The 21,758-nt window shown below is 38.1% G+C and overlaps 2 protein-coding genes across 2 annotated transcripts; both read left to right on the forward strand.

Annotated features, from left to right (window-relative positions):
* Window positions 1-33: 33 nt before the first annotated feature.
* Window positions 34-1,366, forward strand: hspa1b (heat shock protein family A (Hsp70) member 1B; the record flags this gene model as incomplete). The annotated part of the gene is given in 11 exon segments (XM_079468132.1): window positions 34-194; window positions 196-265; window positions 268-496; window positions 499-551; window positions 555-716; window positions 718-747; window positions 749-793; window positions 797-948; window positions 950-1,079; window positions 1,085-1,231; window positions 1,235-1,366. Coding segments are annotated over 11 exon segments (1,311 nt in total), but the record flags the coding sequence as incomplete, so codon positions are not given.
* Window positions 1,367-2,290: 924 nt separating this feature from the next.
* On the forward strand, window positions 2,291-20,061 carry kcnc4 (potassium voltage-gated channel, Shaw-related subfamily, member 4). The gene is made up of 4 exons (XM_079466835.1): window positions 2,291-3,387; window positions 12,299-13,235; window positions 13,678-13,872; window positions 17,176-20,061. Exons 1-4 carry the CDS (start codon window positions 2,782-2,784, stop codon window positions 17,241-17,243), a joined length of 1,806 nt encoding a protein of 601 aa, XP_079322961.1. The 5' UTR covers window positions 2,291-2,781; the 3' UTR covers window positions 17,244-20,061.
* The last annotated feature ends 1,697 nt before the right edge of the window (window positions 20,062-21,758 follow it).

Consider the following 21,758-nt stretch of genomic DNA (forward strand, 5'->3'; position numbering starts at 1 on the left):
TCCAGTGAGCTTTTGTAACACTGACATCATTTAATCGCTAATGATCAAGGAAACAGAACCAGACCTTGCTACGTTGCCTTCACAGACTCAGAAAGACTCATTGGAGACGCCGCCAAGAATCAGGTCTTCTTGAACCCAAACAACACCCTATTTGATGCCAAGCGCCTGATCTGTAGAAAGTTCAACGATCCCGTGGTCCGAGATGAAGCTCTGGCCCTTTAAGGTTATCAAGCAGGACGGTAAACCAAAAGTTCAAGTACAAAGGGGAAACGAAAAATCTCATCCACGGTCCTGGTCAAAATTAGAGAAATTGCAAAACCCTACCTGGGTCAGAGGGTTTATAACGCTGTAATTACAGTCCCAGCATATTTCAGTGATTCGCAACGGCAAGCAACCAAAGATGCTGGGGTAATCGCTAGTTTTAATGTGCTGAGAATTATCAATGAGCCCACAGCAGCCGCCATTGCTTACGACTTAGACAAAGGCAGTAGAGGGGAGTGAAATGTCCTGATCTTGTGACCCGGGAGGTAAAACACTTTGTTGAGGAGTTTTAGAGGAAGCACAAGAAGGACATCACTCAGAATAAGAGAGCAGCGAGGAGGCTTCATACGGCCTGCGAAAGAGCTAAAAGAACCCTCTCATCTAGCACTCAAGCCAGCATCGAGATCGATTCCTTGTTCGAAGGCATTGATTTTTATACTTCCATCTCCCGGGCCTGCTTTTGAAGAGCTTAAGTCTGAGCTCTTTTCAGAGATTCTCCACCTATTTTGACAACCAGCCAGGTGTCTTGATTTAGGTGTTTGAGGGTGAGAGAGCCATGACCAAAGATGATAATTTGCTCAGCAAGTTTGACCTCACAGGTATCCCCCCTGCACCACGAGGCATGCCCCTGACCTTTGACATTGATGCAAATGGAATTCTCAATGTAACCGCTGTGGACAAGAGCACCAGATAATCAAATAACTATCACCAACGACAAAGGTAGGCTAAGCAAAGAGGAGATTGAACGGATGGTGCAGGATGCAGAAAAGTACAAAGCAGACGACGATGCGCAAAGGGAGAAGACCGCAAGAAGAACCTGTAGTCTTATGCCTTTAACGTGAAGAACAGCGTTGAAGATGAAAGGTTCAAAGGAAGGATTAGTGGAGATAAGAAGAATAAGGTTATTGATAAGTGTAAGGAGGTTATCACTCGGTTGGAGAACAATCAGCTGGCAGAAAAGGAAGCGTATTAACATCATCAGAAGGAACTGGAAAGTTTGTGTAATTCAATCATCATCAAGGAGGAGTTTCCCCCCCCCCCCACAGGCGGTGGGTTCCAAACCCAGTCTGAATCGCAGGGTCCCACTATTCAAGAAGTGGATTAAAGAGACAATTCTGCCTTGTTTTTATCCTATCTACCTTACAATAGTGAAGTATTCAATTCTGTAAAAAATATGGCTGCCCTACTTCATGACAATATTAGGTTTTTATGTGCAATATTACATTTGTGTCTTTGTCAAATGTGCCTGGACGTAAACAGGTGTCTCGCCTTAATCTACTAAAATATGTTTTATTAAAATGTATTTATTTTTTGTAATTAAAAATAATAGAAACATTTATTACAAGAAATATAGTCATTTTGTCTTTGAAAGGATTTGAATTTGAGTAAAAATGCATCTGAATGAATGCAATTATTTAAAAACTGCTCTACTTTCATCTGTACAGTAGATGACGCTTTATGACAAATGACTCTAAATGAATCCTAGCGTTCAACATCCTACTCTGAGGACTTGTTTGGGCATAAATTACCTCAAATACTTAAAGATAAAATAAAATGAGCAGATTATATATATATATATATATATATATATATATATTAGGAATATTATGTTAAATTATGTTGAGTTAAATATTGAAATTAAGAATAATTATTTACAGAAGTATCTATGGATTTCGTTAGTCCTCTTTATGCTAGAAAAACATTTTCTTAAAAATGTGGATATTTGTACAACTGCTTAATCAAAGATTCGCCCTATGGTTTCTTGAAATTGAGCTCACGTGCAAATATAATTCAGCGACGTAAGGGTTAATGCAACCCTGAAGCATCGTCACCCTCATCATCCTCTTGGATTGTGTCGCGGATACTTCACAAGATGCAACAGATCTTTCCCAACAAACTGATTGAGACGATTTTTACCAACGACTCGTGCTTGATATTGAAATATTACGAATAACGTCGCAAAGGGTATTTTGACAAGGTCTGTTTTACAAATAAAACTTGTGATAAGGAATGATGTGCGCGCGCAGATGACTGCTCGTTGGCAATGACTGCTTCAACGAAATGCTGACGACATATTTTAAAGTGTGAAATTGGGCTTATTTTTGATTCCTGTTTTTACTACAATTCTTTTAATCGAGCTGTCAAATTGCGGAGCGCTTACACGTTGAATTGCTTAAGCGATAAATTGAGGCGTGTAGGTCGCGTTCCTCGCTTGGACTTTTTCGTTTTATGTAGGCCTACTGATTTGTTTACTTTATTATGTTTACTATCACGCCAAACATTTCGTGATTTGACATCCTCGGGGGAAGAAACGCAAGTTCCCACCCACCCACAGACGGAGCATCGGAGAGTTTCTCTCATAACAGGTGGTTCCTCGCGTCTCCAAGGCTGAGGATCATGTTGACTGCAGAAACTCTCTTCAGCTGTTTGACTTCTTTAACAAATGACAACCGTAATACTATAAGCGCAGGTTTAGCAAGCCAAGAGAGTTACTAAAACCGAGCCTCTCCATCCAAATCTATGATCAGCTCGGTGTGTGTTTCGTCGTACCGCGGGCGCAAGTCGGGCAATAAACCTTCTTCCAAATCATGTCTAAAGGAAGAGATGGCCAGAGGCGAAGACTCGGACAAGATTATCATCAATGTCGGTGGCACGCGTCACGAAACCTACAGGAGCACCCTGAGGACCCTACCGGGCACGCGGCTCGCGTGGATCGCCGACACGGACCACCCGGACGCTGACACGGGGCAGACGTCCACCAACGAGTTCTTTTTCGACCGACATCCCGGGATATTTGCTTATGTGCTCAACTATTACAGGACCGGCAAGCTCCACTGCCCGGCTGATGTCTGCGGACCCCTTTTTGAGGAGGAGTTGGCATTTTGGGTCATCGATGAGACGGACGTGGAGCCCTGTTGCTGGATGACCTATCGCCAGCACAGGGACGCAGAAGAGGCGCTAGATATCTTCGAACCGCCTGATCCGGAGGATGCTGAGGATGACCAGGACGTGCCCAGGCGCTTTGGCATTGAGGACAGCCCTGACCGCTCCAGGGGACGCTGTGAAGTTTGCCAACCAAAGATATGGGCGCTCTTCGAAGATCCATATTCTTCTCGTGCCGCTCGGGTAAGACACATTGCATTTCTACATGTTTTATATTACCACGATGATTACTGTCTGGTGGAGGCCCAAAACAGGTGGAGCATGTCAACAGGTGATGCCTTATGGTAAATAACGCTACATTATTACATTTCGGGATCCCCATCTTAGAGTCTTTATGTGTTATACATAATTTAGTGGATGTTGCAACTGGTTGAGATCACCCTTTTTCTGGTTACCAATGGAAACAAAAATCTTCCCAGGTGTGTATTGATGTGCACCTGTCTCACGCCGTGGCAAACATGCGCTGGCGCAGATGTCACCTGCTCCAGTGTAAATGTGTCACACGCTTATGTCAGACGTGTGAAATCATCTCTATATCTGTGATAGATGAATGTCACTCTCAGAAATTGATGCCTCCGGGAAAGAATTGTTCAAATTTAATTATACATCAATTTATCAGAAATGTTCAAGTATAAATCAAAAGATTTGTAATATGTGCATATGTCCGCTTTACAACTTTATAATCAGTAGAAGAATACATGGAGAAGAGGGATGTCATTTGTCTGTATGTCTGTATGTCTGCATTTGTCAGTTGCAAGTACATCAAATGATATATGTGATGTACATCGTACATCGTTGACGCTCAGATATTATCATAATGCTGTTAGTATAAAGAGTTTTATAAAGTGTCACCACTTACCTTCTCCTTGTTTTCTTTTTGCTTGATCAGAAGAACATTCTTATAGACAGCCGCTGAAAGCATTATGGGAACTATAAACCTGAAGTACATGCACATATATAACGTATCTTTTTATTTTATAAATTTACCAGCACAGATTTTGTTATCACACTCATTTACTCTCAGTTTGCATTTAATAGCGTCATATATTAGCCAGCAAGTGCATCGAGGCATATTTCAAGGTTGGATGCAATTTTATGAAATTACATCACATTAACCTGACCGCTGTGTGGCAGAACATAGAGTCTTTGCTTTAATGTCAACATTGTGGCTAGTTGAATTTTTAGAAATGTTTACCTCCCCTTAACTTTAGAAGTAATTTATTGCTTTAAATCAGGGGTGTCCAATGTCGGTCCTGGAGGGCCGGTGTCCTGCAGAGTTTAGCTCTAACTTGGCTCAACAACCTGTCTTGAAGTTTCTAGTCTGCCTACCGAGACCTTGATTAGCTGGTTCAGGTGTGTTTGATTAGGGTTGAGGCTAAACTTTGCAGGACACCGGTCCTCCAGGACCGACTTTGGACAGCCCTGCTTTAAATGCTTTGGTTGCCTGGTTCAGATTGAAAGTTTTAAAGTCTTTTTACAACTCGACTCATTTCATTACACAATTTCTTTACATTTATTCTCTTTCCACTTGCTTTAACTCTTCTCTTTTCCTCAGGCAACAAAACAAACATGTTGTTTTTTTCATGGATTGTATTTATCAACTGAGCTGCTTTGGTTGATAATGACTTCACGTCTCACAGCTGAGCAATTGTCTTGAAGTCAACCATTCCCATTTATTTTAGATAGCTGTTTCTTCTTTCTTAATTCATTTAAATCCCCTAACAAGTGAGCAGGCAGAGAAAGCAGGTACAAGACGCCATTAAATTCCAAGCGCTCATAAATGACAAAAAACAAATAGTTTGGTTTCTCTTCAGCCCTCTCAATCTTCTGTGCCTTTTAACTCCTGAGAGCATAATGGCCCATAGGGCTAATGTTACCTTCCTGACGGCTGTTTGAGCTGCTAATCTAGTTATAAAAAAGAATGATCCATGTACTGTATGAGAGCTTTTATTAATCACAGGGTACAAATAGTTGAGGAAAAACAGAGAGAGACAAAAGTGTCTGGTTTTCATAATTGAGGTGTGCAAGAAAATTTAAACTTTTGAGTATTCAAGTCAATTATCCGACTGTTATTACAGTCCAGATGTTTTGAGTTTAGTTTTTAGTTTATGCATCATTAGTGGCAGTTAAAGAAATTGCAGTCTGCTTTTTTGAGGTCTGGCCCTGACCGTGCCAGACATAACAACACGCTTGGCACATAATTCTTTGTCATATTTACTCACTCTCATGTTGTTCCAAATCTGTTTTTCTATGGAATACAAAGTACCAAAAAAATAAATGGCAGTTCATAATGATTATGTATATAATATGTTTTATTGCGTGTGTTGCTTGGACATTATTTGGTGTTAAGAGAGAATGGGAGAAACGATCCTGGGAGAACATTTCCATCTCTGTTGAATATGGCAATATTGCCACCTTCAGTTTTAATATACGTGATGTTTATAATGTTGCTTTATTTCATGCTTGTTTTTATTGAATAAGCTATGAAGCCAAGATTGATTTATGATTAAAAAGACATTGGATTGACAGTTCTGTTTATATTTCTGTGAGCGGATATGTTGCACAGTTTAGCTTGTTTTATCTGCTGGTTTGTGGCCGTGTGTGCGATGGTTAAGCTTTACCTCATAATTATGGTATTACGTTCTCACCGTCATGGTAATTAATCACTCACCGAGTAATTGAGGAAGGGCAGACAGTCTGGATGTTAGCCGTGTTTGGCATTCTGGAGGTACTGTTTGAATGGTTGTATTATATTAAAAATCCTTTAGAAATCCTCTTCGGTGAACTTGCTCTTAAGAGATACAGTAGCAGAAATTCCTAACATGAACAGTAGTGTGATGTTCAATGAATTTTGTACTTAAGTTTCCTGTAGCTTTTCTTGTAGGGCATGGTCCAAGCAATGCAAAGGTCATAGGTTTGAATCTCATAGTACTGATAAAATGCTTTGGATAAAAGCATCCGCTACATGCCCAAATGTAAAAGTGTATGAGAAGTCCGTAATCTATTTCCTGGTTGTGGCATGTGTGAACAGCGTCTGTGCATTTGTGAGCTCTGTTAGTCACATACTCAAGAAGTTAATGGTCTCTACCCATTAACAAGATGTAACTGAAAGTTGAACTAATGGAAGAGTGTATAAACCACAAGCACATTTCCGGTCACTTACAACAACATCAGCGATTGTCAATTGTGTATTTTAACTGTTAAAATTAGACATTTTTAATTATTAATTACAATAATTATTTAAACGGATAGTTCTTCTGCAGAACACAAAAGAAGATCATTTAAGATCATTTGTGACAGTACAATAGAAGTAAATGTTTACCACCGTTGTTCTATAAAATAAAATCTGTTGGTCATAGAGGTTTGAAATGACAAGAGTATGTGATATGTGAGTATGTGCCATAAATGATGGCAGAATGTTTATTTTTTTTAAATCTTTACATTTTCCAGGAAACATTAACATAGTTAAAAAGTAATACTTTAGGTTCTGAATACTTTTACAAGTCATGAATTTGAGAAATAACATTTTCTTTATGTTGTCTTTTGCACACTACAGGAATGAAAAGTGTTTTCTCTATTGCACTGTAGATGTTGTGGCTCTTGAAACCACAGCTTTTGCCCTCTTCTGATAGGTTCTCTGTGGGTGGATTACATGACCCAAAATGATTTATTAATTTAGCTTATTTGAAATTAAAACCTTATTATTATTATTATTATTATTAACCCTTATAATTTTTACAATTCTTGATTTATTGTGATACATGATGTCCTGCACCTTTTTAGATGTGTTTTCATCAGTCTATTATCATACAATATAACATACTGTATATACTGAGCAGTGATCCTACAAGAAGACATTCAAAAGCATTTTACAGCCATACTTCATGGAAATTCTCAGTCATAACTAATATATCATGTCAACGATGGTGAATAAGTGCAGTTGCTTTGAACATCGAAACAGAGACTCAAAAACATTGAGTTCTTTTCATCTCTTTCTAATAAACCGAGCTTGACCAAGTACTGAATGTAGTGTGCAATGGCGAGTGTCTAGTTTGCTCTTTTTATAAGTGACTTGACCAGAGTAACAGTAGGTCTCCATTAATCCATACATCATTGGAACAGTGTATGAACCGGGTTCCCTGTTTATATGTACGATAAACCATATGATGTTTGGATAAACTACACTGGCTGGACTCACAAATCTGACTCCTGTGATGTTTAATCCAATAATGATTTCATGTAATTGCTTATTCAAATACAGAATGTTTGTTAACCTTTTGTAAATTCCTTACCGCTTTTGTCAACAAAAGGAATAGCAAACGTGACCCTGATCCAAGTCAAGTTTCCCCTGACATGCTGCTACAGTAAAACAATCTGCTTTGTGATTTGATTCATGCAGTTGCAATGAAAACTGTCCTTGGTGTTGTCCTTGCGCTTATAAATGAGCATTCACAAACAGACACACAAAACTGAACCAATTCAGTGGAAACCTTCAAATGTACAAACACTGTTTATCAATGAAACAGACAGTCTATTGAACTGTCTCTCTGGAGAAATGCTTGGCACACCAGATCACAGGCGTCTGGCTAAGAATTCAAAGTTATTTCCCAGACAAATTTATGCTGACTTTATTTATCCCTTGTGTACGGTATGCTATTGCTCTCCTTTCTCACAGCCTGCTTTATCAGTTTAGCTTAGTATTAGCAAAAAACAAAAAGCACGGAGAGAATAATATTCTGTTCAGTCAAAGCTATAATAATTTCATAGATCACCTGACACATTGTGAACTTTTACTGCCTATTTATAGTCTCAGAAGTTTATCTAAAGCAAGCAGTATTAACCCCAGCATACTCTGACTTTCCTTTGAATTTCTTAAGTATTATTTTAAGATATTTGTATTTGTTAGTCCAATCAAACAAAAAACAACAGTAGGCAACAGTAGGTGAAAAACTCGGATGCAGTTACCAACATGGCAGTATGACAGATTTGAGACAGAATTGTAGATTACAAGTAATAAAAAAATGATAATACTTTACAAAAGACATTTCCCTGTACAAGTGTTTAACCATAATATAAAGGATGACACATAATTTACTACTCAGCAGAAAATGTACACATAATGTGCATAGTGTACACATAATGATGACACATTTCTATTGTATATCGAATGTGTTTTTATATTGTTTTCAGAGTGACAAAAAAGGCTTGTATTTATTTCCATGGAAACTTAATTTTGAAACAATAAGATTCATATGGGTGGAGCGGAATGTAACAGCTGCACTATGTGTGTGTAAATGTCTCTATGACATGCAACTAATTGTGAAATGAGCTGGAGGCTGCTGTAGTGAACAGCTGGTATGACAAACAGCCTAAGGCCACGGATATTACACATATAAGCACATCTTAGGAGGTCATTCTTATTTTCTCTTAATTAAGATTGATGTTTCAGCACCAACAAAAGATGTTGAGCCAAGTAGTGATGTTGACCCAGAGTGATTGTTTTATTTTAATTATTTATGGGCATGTCATTGCTATAATGGTTACTGAACTGTTTTTGCTGACATTATTCGCTAAACATCTTAGAAGTGGAAGACCCAAACCCACTGTATTTAATAATTGATTATCAATGAACAAGACACATCAACTCTGTTGAAATCAACGGAATCACAGTGTAACTTCTGTAGTAGCCCTAAATATTACAAGCCTTTGCGTCATCAAACTGAATTTCAGTATTGTAAAATTCAACGTAACATATGTAATATGGAAATACAGCCACAGAAAATATAAAGAGACCACTCCAGAACAAATTTTTGTCTATATCTCATTTTTACAGACCACTTTCGAAAAATGTAAACACTGGTCCGGAAGCACTTCCAGTTTTAATTTTTATTTACAAAATTGTAATCTTCCATATATAATTTTTCTTAAATATATTTGTTTAACATTTTGATTCGGTTAGAAATATTCTTTGTAAATAATCTTTAAAAAATTACTTTTGGAACAGCGTTGTTTACATCTTCCGAAGTGGTCTTTAAGTAAAATGATACATTTTGTTTTCATTTCACAACAATTCTCTTGAAAACCCAATACTGGATCCGCAATAAGGCAGATTTCTTTCACAACTTTCAAGTGTCTCTGAATTTTTCGCTGTCTTCCAATTTGCTGTCGAGTGACTTGATGTCATTTCTGAGGTTTGTTTCTGTTGAAATGCTGATTAAAGACAAAAGTTGGGTTGTTAATTGTTTCTTTGGCTGTAGGCCGAGATGCTTTTTACTTAGTGCCACTGTTAACATTATCAAAAACTCTTCAGTGTTGAAAACAAACTGTTTAAATGGAGTTGTAAATGGCTAATCAGATGGGACTTTATGAACATTTCTCTGTCAGACTCTTCTCAGGAACATTATATCACTTGACTGGATAAACATTATCGAAATATTTTTGCAACAGTTTATAAGGACTGAACAAAGACTGTTTAGCAGGATTAAGTGTTTGTATTCATTCATCCATTTGTATTCATTCTTTATTCACAACATTTGAAGAGTTTGGTTCCAAATTGTTTTTCAAAAATCATGTTTTAATTATGTTATAATGTTTTTATCGTGTTTTATTGTGTTAGTTAGCTGTATTCTTTGAGTTATAGTGGCTTAAATCAAAACAAACCAACTGCAGTTTGATTCATAGTAACTGCATAAAAGTGACATAATAACTGCATAGTAACAACTTTTTTTGGAACCAAACTTCATTTTTTATAATTAGTAGTGACTAGAGGTGTCAAGATGAAAAAAAACTGTGAAAGTTGATATGGTTTACTGTGCTACTGTCATTGAATGGCAATTACTGGTTAGAGATTCTTCAAAATATTTCTCCTTTTGTGTTTCATGAATAAAATAAGAGCAGGTTTAAAAAACAGGGTTTGTGAGTTAATACTGATAAAAAAGTATTTTTATTTCTTTACAATCTTTAAAATCAGCCTGTAGTCAATGAATTGTTCAAATGTTTAAATGTTTCTGTCACAGTAGTCTTCATTTACAGTTACTACTCCTGTGAGGATGCGTGTAAACATAAATAAAATGGATTACATCGCTCTGGGAGCTCTGTCCTGTCGCCTGTGCTTGTACTGTATCTCTCTCAGCATGACAACATGTCTCTGACAGTGCAGAGCTGGCTGTGACATGGTCGTCATGGCAACCCCCCTCTCTCTTCCTCTGCCTGCTTTTGTGCCCTTATTCTCACCTTCATCTGCACTGACCCAAATCCTTCTCTTTCACTTTATTTCATTATTTGAAAGCATCATTATTATAGAATATCACGCAGACTGAAAACCTCTAAGTCATCTTACAGGAAACTTTCTTCACCTCTGTTTCAGTCTCTGTAAATGTAGTCATCTGTGCTGCTGTTGTCTGGAGATAAAAGCTTACCTGCTGGTTTCCACTGAAGTCCACATACGCCATGATTGTAAGAGATAATGGAAATATGTTTGCACACAGCAGGATTCAAATACACGTGTTACAACTTTGATGCATTTTATTTGGAAACCTCATGGGGGGCTGTGCGTTTATTTGAGCTAATTAAGTAAATGATAATAAATTATCATCTATTATCTAACATCTATTATTAATGTAGTCGAATGAAGTTTTTGTGAAGCAGGTCTATTCAACTGGCAGTTTGTTCGAGATTGAAACTCAATTGCAATGCTGACCATAATGGAAATTACATTACAAATATAATTTGTATTTATTTTGGTTTAAAACTGTTACTTATAGATTTAAGATTCATTATAAGTTCTATAGTTTGGTACAATTCAAGTCTTCATTTGTTTTTCTTACAAGAAGATGGGGTGGAAGGGCAGCAAGCCAAAAATTACGTGACAAAAGAATGTAAAAAATATACAGTAAAGGACAAGCTAAGAAGACAGAAATACTTAATATGAACTAGTCACAAAATAATTTGTCATTTTACAATATAGGAGAACCTGTATGTCATAGAAGCAATTTTTAAATAATGATTTCCTATTATGTACTGTAGTGCAAAGTGGTAAAGTATTAAGTAATAGAAATCTTCACAGTATGATGTTTTGCATTAACCAAAGTATATTTTATTTATTTGCTGTAGCATTGTGACGTCTACCCCTGCCAATAACACAGTAAATGTGCCTTATATCTGTCAATCGTTTCGTTTAAAACCATCGGAATACCTTTGCATACATTTTTCAGCAAGTCAAGAAAAGAAACAAAGTATACACGAAAAGCGGGTAACATGGACTAAAAAAGTACCATACCTTATATACAAATCAACTGAACCCGGCAAGTACATGACCAATATTTGTATTATTTAACAAGGCTGTATTGAATGAATATGTAAAGAGGCAAAGCTCATTTTTCAGCCATTTTTCAAAGGGGTCAGGGGAAAAATTATTATTATATACAACCCAAACAATTATTGTTTGGCCCAAGTGGTGGTAAAGGGTGGTTGAAGGGATAGTTCACTCCAAACTGAAAATTATTTCATTATTTACTCACCCTCATGTCATTCCAGACCTGTATGACTTTCTTTCTTATGCAGAACACAAAACAACGCTTGCCCCATTGACTTCCATTGTATGGACACAAAACCAAAATTTCTTCCTTTGTGTTCCACAGGATAAATCATATACATGTTTACACCTACATGAAAGTGAATAAGTGATGATAAAATTGTATATTTTTGTGTGAAATGTCTCATTATATGGGCTTGTGATAAAGATATTACAATATAATTGTTATAGATTTATTCTGGATCTAAATGTATTAGCCATTGCGTTACTAAGGGGAACAAATCACAAAGCCATTACATTTTTGCCACATACAGTATATTTCAGATGTGTGGCAATACATACATTTTATTGCATTTTCATAATTAAAACAATAAGCCATGGGTAAATAATATTTGTGTAGTTTGTGAAACAAATCATCTTTCTTACTGTCAACTCAAATTGTGAAAAAGCTTGTTGTGAAAATGTTCATTAAAAAGCATTTTGCTCCAATGCACATTGATCCTATAAAAAGTGTTCTTATTTACTGTCCACTCTGATTACCTAAACATTTATCTTTTTCAGATAATTGCCTTCGTCTCCCTGTTTTTCATCTTGGTGTCCATCACCAACTTTTGCCTGGAGACCCACGAGGCCTTTAATGAGCTTCACAATCGCACGGATGTAGTTACAGAAGGCAACAACACTGTGATCCACATCATCCGAGAGGTGAAGACCAATTCAGTTCTCACATTGGTGGAGGGAATCTGTGTGGTGTGGTTTACCTTCGAGTTCCTAGTGCGTATCATATGTTGTCCGAACAAGATTCTCTTCATCAAGAACATGCTGAACATTATCGACTTTGTTGCCATCCTGCCGTTTTATCTGGAGATGAGTTTAAGCGGGCTTACATCTAAAGCCGCCAAGGATGTACTGGGCTTTCTGCGTGTGGTTCGCTTTGTCCGTATTCTACGGATTTTCAAACTAACCAGACACTTTGTAGGTCTCAGGGTTCTCGGCCACACTTTGCGGGCAAGTGTCAATGAGTTTTGCCTCCTTATTATCTTTCTCGCCCTCGGAGTCCTTATTTTTGCCACCATGATCTACTACGCTGAACGTATTGGTGCGGATCCCGGTGACCCTAGTGGCAGCAACCACACCCATTTCAAGAACATTCCCATCAGCTTCTGGTGGGCAGTAGTCACCATGACAACGCTAGGTTATGGAGACATGTACCCTCAGACCTGGCTGGGCATGATGGTTGGAGCGTTATGTGCGCTAGCGGGCGTGCTAACCATTGCCATGCCGGTGCCTGTCATCGTTAACAATTTTGGGATGTACTACTCACTGGCTATGGCCAAGCAGAAGCTGCCCAAAAAGAAAAAGAAGCACAATCCTAACCGAGACATGGTGATGGACTCGGGGTCATTCAGAAAGTCTGAAAGCAACTCGCCAAGAAACAGCACACAGAGTGACACGTGCCCACTCGCCACTGAGGACAACATCGGAAGAAACCGATCAGGTAGAACATCAGTTATTATCGTTAACATTTTGTGTTTTCTGAGACTAAGTTCACCGAAAAATGTAAATGATGTCATCATTTCTTTGCTGTGATGAACACAGAGAAAGATTCTTTGGAAGAATGCTTGTTATCAAACAGTTCATTGACTACCATAGTAGGAAATATTTCTTTATACATTTCTTTGTTCTGTTGAACACAATGGGAGATATTTTGAAGAATGTAGGAAAGCAAACAGCACTTCTGACTACCATTGTCGTTTTTCATACTATGGTAGTCAATGGTGGCTAGAACTATTTGGTTACAAGCATTCTTCCAAATACTGTATCTGTGCTGCACATGTTGATTATGTGTTTGGCCTTAATTGAAATTATATAGAAAATTTAACAGACTTGATGTCCGACTGTAGACAGCATTGTTTTTGTCATTTTTGTCGAATCCTCAGATTCAAAGCAGAATGGCGACGCTAATGTGACTCTTTCAGAAGAGGAAGGCTGCAGCCTGACCAAGCCACTCTCGCCGGGCGAGAGGTGGACCTTGCGATGCTCACTTAACAGAGACAAGTCCATTAAAGAGTCGACTTGCTTCCTGCTGACGTCTGGAGACTTCTCCTGCAGAGCTGAACCCACCCTCCACACAGGTAATATGAAACTAAACGTTTTTTAATGTCTTCAAAGGGACAGTCCACCCAAAAATAAACATTCTGTCATCATTTACTTGAATTGTGCTAAATCTGTATACATTTCTTTGTTCTATTGAAAACAAAAGAATATATTATGAAGAATGTAGGACTGTTCTGAGGCATTTTTGAAGCATTCTTCCAAATATCTTTCTCTGTGTTCAACAATTTTAGAGAGAGCGTAACTACGGGTAGAGTTTTGGTCGGCTGTGATCCTTTTTTGTGAAAACGAAAGTAAACTTTTAAATATTAGTTCAGTATAGAAAAGAAAAACAGTCCATCAGTGTCTTAGTCTTTATTTGTGTTAAATACAACAAACACAGTACAGCTGTTGTTTTACGACTTCATTGTTGAAAACATCTTTCCTTTAAAATGTCACTGCAAATGCTGCTCTCTGAAGGCTGAAGGTGCGTCATCAAGAACCCTTGTTACGAAATAGGAATCCATGTTCTGAAAAAACTTTCCGAAACCTGTACGAACCCAGAAATACTACGTTATAGTTTCAACTCATTTTTTGACAAGTTGACCATGTTAAGCTTGAGAAGCCAGCACATGTAAAGAAGTCAGAATGCATGAAATAGCATTTTACCTCCGCTTTAAACACATTCTATGAAGCAAATATGCATACATACACGCATAATTATCATTGATATTAATGATAATGTTGACATTTGTTGTTTAATGTCAGTATTGTTATTGTAAAGGATACTGTACTGTCAGCCTCTCATTATCTCAAAATAAATCCAACAGGGTGATGAGGATTTGAATCCATTTTCATTATTTTGTGATAATGACCAGCTGACATAATCCTGCTTATTATGTGGAGTTTTACTGCATAGATACAGAATTTAGTTGAAAAATTAAGAGATCATTGAGTTACACAAGACACATGAAATTACGAAAGCCATGTAAGAAACTTGGTCAACATTTGTACAATTTGGAGGTGATTACACTGCAATATTCGTCTATAATACTGACCAATTACAATCATGAATTCTAATCAAGAAATATTTTCATAGCTGATATTCCAAAATGGTGACAATCAAAATGGATTATAACAGAACAAGCGGTGCATGACGTGTGACAAAGCATTCAACAAACCCGACATCTTTCATTACTGGATGCTATCAAGTCAGACTTCTTTTCTTGCCTGACTGACTTGCACCTCAGCCCCCAAATTCCCCAAAGCTCTGACAGGTTGCTGGCAGTCTATTTCTGGAGATAATCTCTTGATCGCGGGCTGGTTGAACAAACATTTCACATTTTACATTCTCCATCTCCAGATGGAGAAGCAAGAGGAGCCCTTTAATCATTCTGCTGATGTATGCTGATGTAAAACAAGACATTTTCAGCACCAGTTGCTGAAGCGAGACAGCTGATTGGTTGAAAATCATTACCTGGAATCCAGTGGCAATCTGTGACTCCACTTCATTGGAAGCAGTAAAGTGAAGCTCGGCAAAACATGTATTTAGCTCGTCATGTGTGTGGCAGGTCATGTCAAAATACGTGCCTGCTGCAGACACGCGTAGAAAGGGTTTTTAATAAAAGAGACATTCGCATTTGCTAGATACTTGCTAAGTCTCATGTGTGATAAGAGTTAATGAATACATTATTGTAATAAAGTTCGTTAGAAGGGAAGGAAGGAGGCGGGAACCGGCGAACATTCAAACACTGAAACTTTAATTAAATAAACAATAAACACGGAAGTAACCGGCAGCCACCTCACGGTAGACTGCCGGCCATAAAACATACACAAACTAAACATATGTCCGGGCCCGGTCCTCTCTCGTCAACAGTCCTGCCGAACATCCTTTTAAGCTCCCAATCTCCTCCGTGATAAGATGCGGGACCGGTGCGCGCACAGCTGCTTCCACTTATCACTCACGCCACCACCGGCCCCGCGTCACGGCTCTCGTCCCGCCTTCCTCACCACAATTATTAATGTAACGCTTTATTGTATATGAATTTATACTATGAACAGAAATGTACAGGTGGCTATGAGCAGATAACAATTTAGACTAAACAGTAGTGCAAGTGCATACATTATAGCCATTAAAGTTACAGTACAATAGATGAGCAGTGGATGAGTTATCCAGCTATTGAAGTTACGGTGCAATAAATGAGTTAATGCGGTTATTAAAGCAAAACAGGTTATTAACTGTATTGTAATCTTAAAATTATTTTGGAAAAATGTTACCGTAGTTTAGGTCTTTTTCTAAATTACCATTTCCAGAATGTATAAAATCTTGTGATCTTGTCTATGTCAGATTTATGAAGCTAGAACTCTGAATTTGAATTACACCAGAAGCACTTTAGATGTCTGTTTGTTTTTATTTCGCCTTATTTTGAGAAAAACAAAGGTCATTTAAGCCCTTCAGCCAATTCTGTGACGTTTGATTTGTCATTTGTGTAAAATGCCGTCCAATTTTTGCGTCCTGATGTGGAGACAGATGCACTCTGGGAATGAATGAGGGGCAGAACGACAATGACAGCAGCAGCTGGGGTCCTGTCAGAAAGCAGTGATTACGGGCAAGAATTCCCCCACGAGACACAGCAAAGATGCTGCAGCCGTGGAAATGTCATTGCTGATGTTAAAAATAACAATATGAGAAAGATCTGTAGTCCGCAGAGTAATGGCATTTCTTCTGTTTGCTGTGGAAAAATATGATGTCGTACCTTTCAAGCAGCAAAAGAAGGTGAAGCAGGCGACATCATTTGAAAGAAAACCCTCTTTTATCTCATCTAATCAATTTAGGCTTCTGTAGTGGTTAGCTGTAAACAGATTAGCCGGGGGAATCGCTCCTCGATATATTTCATTAGTCCAGGTGTCAACGCTTGTTTAACAAATAAAGACTGAGGACGTAATCAACCATAAATAAGAAATAAAACTGGAAATGTTAAATACAAAGTTGTCATCATTATCATCAAAGGAATTTGGACATTGAAAATAGTTTTCAGTATACGGTATAGCAGTATTTTCAAGATTTAGTTATTCAATATTTTGATCACGTTTATTACGTTTTCTAGTACAAATATTTTTTTTCTTATTAATCTGCCTCTGGTCTCAAATGGCAACTAAACTTAACTGCTGCTAATAGGTTTCCATTAGCAACATGTGTAGATCCACAGTATCCCCAGAGTCTCCTTGTTCATTACAGTGCCTCTTAAGGCCAGAAGGTTTCTTGTTTTAATCAGTCAGGATGTTTTTCTGTGAATTTATGTATTGTATATTTTATCGCTCTGTATTGTGTGTCTTTGTTTCAGAAAGCTGCAAAGATGCACTCACATCCCCTGCAAACTACACTCAAGCAGAAGTCACCACATTGACCTGAAGGAGTTTGGATCTTCTGGCATCTCCCATGTCGGTCAGGATGGTGACCCATTGACTAGTAAAATGTGTATGGAAATTCTGACAATATTTTCCCCATTTGAGTTGTTCCAAACCTGCATACATTTCTTTAAGCTATTGAATAAATGGATGTTTGGACGGATATTTGTAACCAAACAGTTCTGGGGAACGATTGACTACCAAAATAGGATAGAAAACGTCTATGGTAGTCAATGGTGTCTCAAAACATTTTTGCTTTCCACATTCTTCAAAATATGTCCTTTTGTGTTCAGTAGAACAAAGACGTTTACAGTTTACAGGTTATGTTATTCAGGTTTGGAACAATTTTAGAATGGGCAAATGAAGACAGAATTAAAATTTTGGATGACTATTTTCTTTTGTTTGAAACATTGTCCCATTATAACTTCTTGTTTCAACAGACAATGTGGAAAATATGGTGTGTGTGTCATGCCATGCCATAAGGTCGTCAAAGCTTTTATTCATTTTTCCCTCAGTCAGTCAGCAATATTTATTTTTATACTCAAACATTTGTTAAGACTGTCCAAAAATGTGCAATATCAGAGTGACCAAATCATTTACAACCATTGTGTCAGAATGAAGTGAAACTATGTTTAGTTGATGATGATGTAATGTGAAATGTTTCTGTTAGATAGGTCAAGATCATTTCTCTCTTCACGATAATGGGATACCTGACTTTATTTGGAAAGAAGTAGAAACCGGGCTGTGTCTGTACAGTGTTATACTAGAGGCCACAGACCAATGAACATTTCGAAGAACCGTTTTGACAGCATATTCTACAAAGCAGCTTTACTGAGAACAGAGGGAGGCAGCTGCAGGCTTTTCCAACCATCATTTTTGGAAACTCAATTTACATGAAGTCCTACTCCATTTGAAATAATCAGCAATTAATATTCATAGCAACGCTGGTTGAGATGGGACCAAACTCAGAACATTTTCTGTTCCGCAATGTCTGTTTCCTGTTTAAGTAACATGTCCAAGTTGTGCCTATTGTCTTGTACTAATAATTGTACTACTAATTCTAACAATACAAAAAAAACGTTGTTGTTCTCAGAGAGGCTCATATTGGTGAGATGTTAATTATTTTTGCACACAAGAATTGTCTGTGTGATATTTCTGCCATAGTTGCCTTATGTTTCATAACAACAGAAAGTGCAACACATCGTATTTAGATCAGAAAATGAAACCATGTAAATAACAGTTTTAATATACAGTATCTCACAGAAGTAAGTACACCCCTCACATGTTTGTAAATATTTTATTATATCTTTTCATTTGAAAACACTGAAGAAATGTCACTTTGCTACAATGTAAAATAGTGAGTGTCCAGCTTGTATAAAAGTGTAAATGTGTTATCGCTCTCACTCTTTCATACTGGTCACTAGAAGTTCAACATGGCACCTCATGGCAAAGAGCTCTCTGTGGATCTGAAAAACAAATTGTTGCCAAAGAAGTTGAGTGCACGTGCTCAGCCTCATATCCAGAGGTTGTCTTTGGGAAATTGGGACGTATGAGTGCTGCCAGCATTGCTGCAGAGGTTGAAGGGGTGGGGGGTCAGCCTGTCAGTGCTCAGAACATAGTCCGCACACTGCTTCAAATTGGTCTGCATGGCTGTCGTTCCAGAAGGAATCCCTCTTCTACAGATGATGCACAAGAAAGTCCGCAAACACTTTCCTGAATACAAGCAGACTAAGAACATGGATTACTGGAACCATGTCCTGTGGTCTGATGAGACCAAGATAAACGTATTTGGTTCAGATGGTGTCAAGCGTGTGTGGTGGCAACCAGGTGAATAGTACAAAGACATTTGTCTTGCCTACAGTCAAGCATGGTGGTGTGAGTTGCATGATTGCTGCCGGCACTGGGGAGCTACAGTTCATTAAGGGAACGATGAATGCCAACATGTACTGTGACATACTGAAGCAGAGCACGATCCCCTCCCTTTGGAGACAACATGATAACGACCCCAAAACACACCTCCAAGATGACCACGGCCCTGCTAAAGAAGCTTAGGGTAAAGGTGATGGACTGCCCAAGCATGTCTCCAGACCAAAACCCTATTGGACATCTGTGGGGCATCCACAAACGGAAGGCGGAGGAGCGCAACATCCACCAGCTCTGTGATGTCTTCGTGGAGGAATGGAAGAGGACCCCAGTGGCAACCTGTGAAGCAATGGTGAACTCCATGGCCAAGAGGGTTGAGGCAGTGCTGGAAAATAATTGTGGCCACACAACGTATTGACACTTTGGGCCCAATTTGGACATTTTCGCTTAGAAATGTACTCACTTTTGTTGCCAGCGGCTTAGACATGAATGGCTGTGTGTTGAGTTATTTTGAGGAGACAGCAAATTTACACTGTTATACAAGCTGTACACTCACTACTTTACATTGTAGACAAGTGTTATTTCTTCAGTGTTGTCACATGTAAATATATAATAAAATATTTTCTAAAATTTGAGGGGTATTCTCACTTCTGTGAGATACTGTATGTAGCGGATTATCGCAATTGAGAAAGAAGATGCATTTGGGGTGTAGTTATACACTTTTCATATGGTTCTATGGTGTCTGCTTTTAGTCAGTAACCGTGCATATGTTTGTGTATTTCAGGGATGTGTAACATACTAAGAGGCTCTTGTTAATAGATTATATGGTACAGCACTGTAACTCTTTTAAATGAAATTGTGTTATATGCCTAAAGAAGACACAGTTCATATGTTGTATTATGTAGGTATGTGTGTTCATGCTTTTCAGGAGGAGTAAAAATAAAAAAATGATATTATATTAAAGTTGACACTGTTTTATCTCAGGATGACCTCTTTACAAAGTGGTGCCCAGCAGAGATCTTGGGTGCAGTACAGTATGTTGTGTTTTTTGATTTGAGAAACATGAGCCTGTCAGTCTGATCTCAGACCTGAGCTTGTGCTGGCTCCAGCTTTAAACAGAGCGAAATACACATCCATCTCCATGGCGACAGTGATAGATAAGCCCCATTAATTATTGTTTAGCTCCTTCGCTTCTCTCTTTTCTTCCTCTCTCTCCCCTTCCTTCTTTCCACATGCAAATGTAAAAACATTCTTTCCGTGAATATCTCTTACACAACTTGATGTATGATAGCCTTAGTCTGGATTTGTTCCTGATTATTTTATTGCCCTTAGTGCATGAAATAGATGTAAACATTTTTACATACTTTTTAGTTTTACACTTGAGTGGGATCTGAAAAGGTGACAGCGATGTAGTGACCACTGTAGTCCCCCCAAAAACGGCCACTCTAGTGACTTGAAAGGGTTAAAGACAAAAAGATGAGAATTTTTACACCTGCTATTGATTTACACCCAAATATGGCCTAGATCTTGAAGACTTTATTCCTACACAGCTGTCATATTCATCTTTTGAGAGAGCACAGATAATATTCTCTTGCAGAATCCATTTACTGAAAGGAGTACCAGCAGCACAGGAAGTGTGTCTGTAATTGACTTAATAGGCACCATGCAAAATACTGTGTGTGGTACTGTGCACATACTGTGTCTGGGGTCTTGTGAGAATGCCATACAGCGTTCAAGCATGGAAAAGATGTTTTCACATTTAATGTTTTCTGTCATTTATTCTTAGTCCAATTAATTCTATTGTATTTCTGTCTCTTTTGTTGTCTTTTCTTGCCCCATTAAAGGGGTTGTCATGGTAATGTTGAGCACAGTTACCATGGAGAGCTGCTCATCCACCACTTCAGCCGGGTCATAGAAGTGGCCAGCTGATAAAAAAAGGTTAGAAGGGGAAAATGTATAAGTGGCTATTTGGTTTCTGGCTTCGGAAAACCGCCGTGATTTTTGCTTGATGGAGCATTTGGTTCCCTGGCAACTAATGTTTATTATTGAGGCTAACAGATGTGATAGACGTTATGTTCCGGGGCTTGCGACCCACAGAGAGGTTCAATCCCTAAATAAACACATCTGTGAAAGCAATATTTATATGAAAGGCCTTCACATTATTGTTGTAGGAGGGAAGATTACCGTAAGATGAGCCAGTTGCTTTCAAAAGTTCTTTATGTAACAATAGCAGAAATAAGGCAGAGGCACTCAACTTGAACCGCTGGCTTAACGTTCTACAAAACATCTGGCTACATTTATCTCATAGTCATCATGGAAAAAAATCTTACTAGAATAGTTCACCCAAATGGGAAAATTATTTTATCATTTACTCACTCTCATGTCAAGCCAAACCTTCTGGTTTGATGGCAGACCTAAAGTATTGATCCAATACTGTCTGCCTTGCATGTTCGGAAAAGTGTACAATTTCTGCATCACATGCAACACCAGACAGAATGGGAAAATTAGTTTTGACACTGGATATGGCCAAACTGTTTCAGCATTAATCCATTATTGTACTGACATTGTTAAAGTATACTTGCACATTGATTTACGCTCACCTACTTTTCCCCCTGTGATAAAAAAAAGATGCCATGATGGGGTTGTCATGGTAACG

Source organism: Barbatula barbatula (genome assembly GCF_947034865.1).
Source record: "Barbatula barbatula genome assembly, chromosome: 11".
Lineage (NCBI taxonomy): Eukaryota > Metazoa > Chordata > Actinopteri > Cypriniformes > Nemacheilidae > Barbatula > Barbatula barbatula.